This window comes from Sinocyclocheilus anshuiensis, unplaced genomic scaffold (assembly GCF_001515605.1).
Source record: "Sinocyclocheilus anshuiensis isolate Anshui unplaced genomic scaffold, SAMN03320099.WGS_v1.1 scaffold1425, whole genome shotgun sequence".
Lineage (NCBI taxonomy): Eukaryota > Metazoa > Chordata > Actinopteri > Cypriniformes > Cyprinidae > Sinocyclocheilus > Sinocyclocheilus anshuiensis.
The window spans coordinates 462,951-468,147 of NW_015551044.1; the positions used below are offsets into that span (position 1 = coordinate 462,951).

At 35.9% G+C, this 5,197-nt stretch overlaps 1 protein-coding gene across 3 annotated transcripts in view; it reads left to right on the forward strand.

The window, feature by feature from the left end:
• The window catches only part of phyhd1 (phytanoyl-CoA dioxygenase domain containing 1), a 9,429-nt gene extending 7,919 nt beyond the window's left edge, over positions 1-1,510 (forward strand). For all 3 annotated transcript variants that reach the window (XM_016451202.1, XM_016451204.1, XM_016451203.1), the window contains 2 exons: positions 1,032-1,158; positions 1,252-1,510. In XM_016451202.1, the coding sequence (XP_016306688.1) occupies positions 1,032-1,132 (101 nt within the window). In that variant the 3' untranslated portion in view covers positions 1,133-1,158; positions 1,252-1,510. The remainder of the gene's footprint in view (positions 1-1,031; positions 1,159-1,251) is intronic.
• The last annotated feature ends 3,687 nt before the right edge of the window (positions 1,511-5,197 follow it).

Here is a 5,197-nt window from a genome sequence, read left to right on the forward strand (position 1 = left end):
CCGTCAAGCTAGGTGGGCGTGGTTTCAGCAACCATCTCCCGCCTCTTTGCCCATTTATGCGGTGACGCGCTGCCAAGATGGCGATAGCTGGCTCCGCCCACTTTAGGCTTCAAAAACGCTCTTCGGAAACCTACGGGTGACGTGACGGACACTATGTCCATGTTTTTATACAGTCTATGGTTATAGGTAATGAGTTTTTTTGTTGTTTAAGTTTTAAGAGTTTTATTTGGTTTCGCAGTTCACTGTGTGAAACTATTCGTACCAGAAGTAAAATTAGCTGTCAAACATTAATAATAATAGTAGAGAAAAATTTGTCTGTTTTTATATATATATATATATATATATATATATATATATTTGTTTCCTGTACTTATCTGTATGTGTACATAATATTATGTATTAATGTAGATGTGCATGTAGTATTGTATATATATATTTTTTTTCTCTTTACAAAAATAATTCACATTTTTAATACTAATACTATAACACACAATACAATTACAGAAACTTTCGTATGAAGTTTTATATTTTGTATATTTTTATAAAATTTTTAACAAAGTCTCTTCTGTTCACCAAGGCTGTATTTATTTGATCAAACATGTAGTAAAAACAGTAATATTGTGAAATATTATTACAATTTAAAATAACTGTTTTCTATTGAAATATATTGTCAAATGTAATTTATTCATGTGATACAAAGCTGAATTTTCAGCATTATTACTCCAGTCTTCAGTGTCACATGATATTTCAGAAATCATTCTAATATGCTGATATGCTGCTCAAGAAACATTTCTGATTATTATCAATGTTGAAAACAGTTGTGCTGCTTCATATTTTTGTGGAAAATGTGATACTTGTTTTTCCAAGACTGTTTGAAAAAATGAAAAAAAAAAAAAGAGAAATAGAAGCCTTTTGTAACATTAAACATAAAGGTCAGTTTTGATCAATTTAATGCATCCTTGCTGAATAAAAGTAATAATTTCTTTCTTTTTTTTTTGGACCACTTTTGTCGAATGTTTGTGGTACTGTAGGTGGAGCGGTTCTGATTCACAGTGAAGTCGTCCACCACAGCGCTGCAAACACATCTGACGCCTCACGCCACGTTTACACCTTTCACGTTATGGAGTCTTAAAACACTGTTTGGAGTCCTGAGAACTGGTAAGAACAGTGCATGCTGGGTAATGCAGGACTTGCGTTAGGAAGCATTGGAGAAAGCCTAGTTTGTAAAGTGAATCTGTTTTTGTCTCTCAGGCTACAACCAACAGAAGAGCTGCCCTTCCCGTCCCTCTACACCTAAAGACAGAAAGAACACCAAAACAGACCTGATAACACGTGTTACCAATGATGCTGAAGATATCAGGACAGTCACGTGACTATAATGAGTCTTTTTAACATCTGGACCAACAATCAAAGTTTTGTAAATGGACCAAAAAATGTGAATCATTTTGAATCATCTGTATATTTTATCTACAACCACAACAGTGTTAATAAAAGGCTAGTTTTTGTTAACCAAAGAGTGTTTATTATTTATAATCTGAATTTTAGAAAGCAAGAAACATTTAATTTTATTAGAAATTCACTTTATTTCCTTTAACGCAACATTCTCTGAGTACCCAACAAAATCAATATAATATAGAAAAGGTATGAACGTTTGATAATAAGTATAATCTGGACTTCCTGACGAAGAAAATAAATGACCAAACTGCAGTTCTCATTGCAACCAATCACTGATAGGAAAATCTGAAAAATAATATTTATAGACATTGCTGAAAAACCAACTTTAATAAAAAATAGCATTAAAAAAAAAACTGATATTCAACATAGAAAAAGTTCCAACAAAGATTTTCTCACAATAGTCTGAATGTTACTTCTTGTTTCATGCTGAGTCACTTGTGTTGTAAAAACTGGTCTTTTGACGCAAAGTAAAAGCAATTATTTGAACAAAAAGTGTGTTCTGTAAATACACAAACCATTAAAAACGATGATTTACAAAATAAACATCCAACAATCGTTGTCATATCCCAATGTCAAAATATGGACCACAAAGTAACAAATTTTATTACAATTGCCAGGTAGTTTAAAAGCAAGTTTAAATGATAAATTATACACTTATACAAGAGTGTCATGCAAATGTCCCAGAATGCACTTCAAACCAGAACAGCTGATTGAGCTTCAACCGCAGTTCCTATGACAACCGTCAACGTAATACACTCAACACAAAACGCTGAGCAATAAAAAAGGCCTATCATGAATAAATGAAAGTTTAAACATGCATAATTTATGAAATGTCTGAATTACGCAATCTTTATCAGAGTAAAGACAACAGCTGAACTGCATACATGCATTTACAGGATAGTGATCTGTACATTAACGGTGGGGTAAGCGATTTTTCAAAAACGCTTTAGAAAACTGATTCGGGTCGAACAGCAAAACAAACTTGTAGCCAATCAGCAGTAAGGGGCGTGTCTACTCATGATGTGGAGGAGAGAGCATTCAGTCAGATCCGAGCGACAGAAAGATAGAGATGGCGGATAAAAAACAAAAGATGAAAACGTCTGCGGAACAACCGAAGGCTTAAGGCAAGAAGTAGGACCCGTGTAAATATCGGATGAGCTTTCCAGCACTGGAGAGAACTCAAGGAGCGGAAGGCCTGCGATCGGACGCTGAGGTTGCTTTGTTTCTTCTCGATAGTTGAGTAACACCGTGTCTGCGCCGCAACAGCTGTCTGTCTAGTACACTGGACACGACAAAGTGACCGTTGAAAATCATTTGAAATTTGTGTCAACACGTCATAAATAGAACGCAGCAGCAGTTTTCTGTCGGGGATTTGTCGTGACGCACCGCCCTGCATCCACAATGCATGTTTTTATGCATGATTTTGTGCATATATATATGAAGTGAATAAGGGTCAGAGGAGTGCAACATCCCCAGAATTCACATTTGTGGCCAATCAGTACAGATTCTTACATTTTTGATTATTTATTACTAAATGAAGAGGCGAGTGCATCACCATCAGAATTTACATTTGTGGTCAATCAATGCTAGTATTTCATTGTAGATTCTTAAAATTTTGTATTGGGTTCAACTTAATCTTGATTATTTCGTGCACAATGCATGTTTTATCCATGACTTTTTATATTAATGTCTGAAGTGCATAGGGGTAAGAGAAGTGCATCACCCCAAATATTCACATTTTACCTGTAAATAGTTTTTTCATGCATATTCTTAAAAAATATATATTATTTAGTTACAATGCATGTTTTATTGCATGACTTTGTCTGTGTATTTATGAATACACAGGGCTGAGGCGAATGCATCACCCCAATATTATTGTCTGTGGCCGATCAGTAGAGATTTTTTCATGTAGATTATTAAAATTTCATCTTGTCCCACTTAATCTTGATTATTTAGTAGCATCCTTGACCAAATGGTCTGTAACCTTGTGAGACGCAGCCATATTGGCACCAGAACTGAGGAAAAACCAAAGGTCCAAAGGTCATCGGTGACATTCAGAATTCAATGTCTCACATCATATATCAGCAAGAAATACCTGTTATTCCACAGATGCTGAAATTAGATCCGGCTGTAACTGGAATGACCTGGGGAGCAAGACAGATGATACATTAGATGTCTTGAGTAGCCCTCGAATTAATTGGCCTCAAGCGTTTAAAATTAATGCTCCTGGACACTAAAATTACATTTTGTCCCTGCACAACTGGAGGTTGATTGCTCATTTATGACTAATGGTATTATTTGCAGGTGTGCTAAACATTTTAATCGAAGCTTCTCTCTCAGGTCGGACGCCATGTGGCACAGTTTCAGCGGAATGATTCGTTGTCAGATTGAGATAAATCGCCGTGTCATTGAGCGAAGCACTCAGCCTGAGCGGTTTACACAAATATTTTCATTTGCTTTCGAAGGCAGGCAGTCTTCTTGTTGCTCGATTGCTAAATAGCAGCTTGAATTTCAACTCGACATGGGTTGGTGGGACAAATAGGGGCGTGATGAGATGAGATTTGAGTCTTTATTCAACACTGTGTGAAAGTCATCACACCTGGCAGTGATTTGGGTAGATGGAGGTGATAAAACACACAGAAACGGAGAGGAGGTGAAGAAGCGAAACCTCTCAAAGGCATTGTACACAGAAAGTGAGAAAAGCATAGAGAATGGATGGAAAGAGAATGAAAAGAGAGAGGTTGACTAAAAGCAGGTGTGATTAAAGAGGAAAGAGGTGAAGAGTGATACTTTTTGTTTGTATTTTTTTAGTAGTTGACAAATAATTTGAATGACGATAATGAATGAATATTATAAACATATATGTATAATATTATATATACATATATGTTAGAGGCTGATAATTATTTTTTAATTACCGTTTTGCAATTTACCTAAAGAGTCCTGATGATGTTTTTAAAATGCAAATATTCCAATTGTAAAATTCCATGCAAATTATTATTTGAAAAAAATTATTTGTAAAATTGCATGCAAATGATTATTTGAAAAAAAAAATGTTTAAAAATGTTGTCGTTTAACAGTAGAAGTATAGCAGTAGGTTTGTTGTGAAACAAAACAAAAGTTAAATGCAAATAATAAAATGCAATTAATTGTGTATAGTTGCAAAATACCGTAAATAGGCAGAAGACCGTTCAACAACATTCAGCTGTCAGTTGTTGTAGAAGCTAGGTAATTAGACACATGCCAACAGGAACAGGTTGCTTGACATCCTTTAAAAACAAGGGGGGAAAAACACAAAATAAAAGAAAATACAACCCAGATATTAAAGGTGGGGTAAGCCATTTTTCAAAAACGCTTTAGAAAGCTGATTCAGGCCGAACAGCAAAACAAACTTGTAGCCAATCAGCAGTAAGGGGCGTGTCTACTCATGATGTGGAGGAGAGAGCATTCAGTCAGATCCGAGCGACAGAAAGATAGAGATGGCGGATAAAAAACAAAAGATGAAAACGTCTGCGGAACAACCGAAGGCTTAAGGCAAGAAGTAGGACCCGTGTAAATATCGGATGAGCTTTCCAGCACTGGAGAGAACTCAAGGAGCGGAAGGCCTGCGATCGGACGCTGAGGTTGCTTTGTTTCTTCTCGATAGGTGAGTAACACCGTGTCTACAGCAGCTAAAGTCTGCCTACACTGGACGCGATCAAACGACCGTTGAAAACCATTTGAAATTTGTGTCAGCACGTCA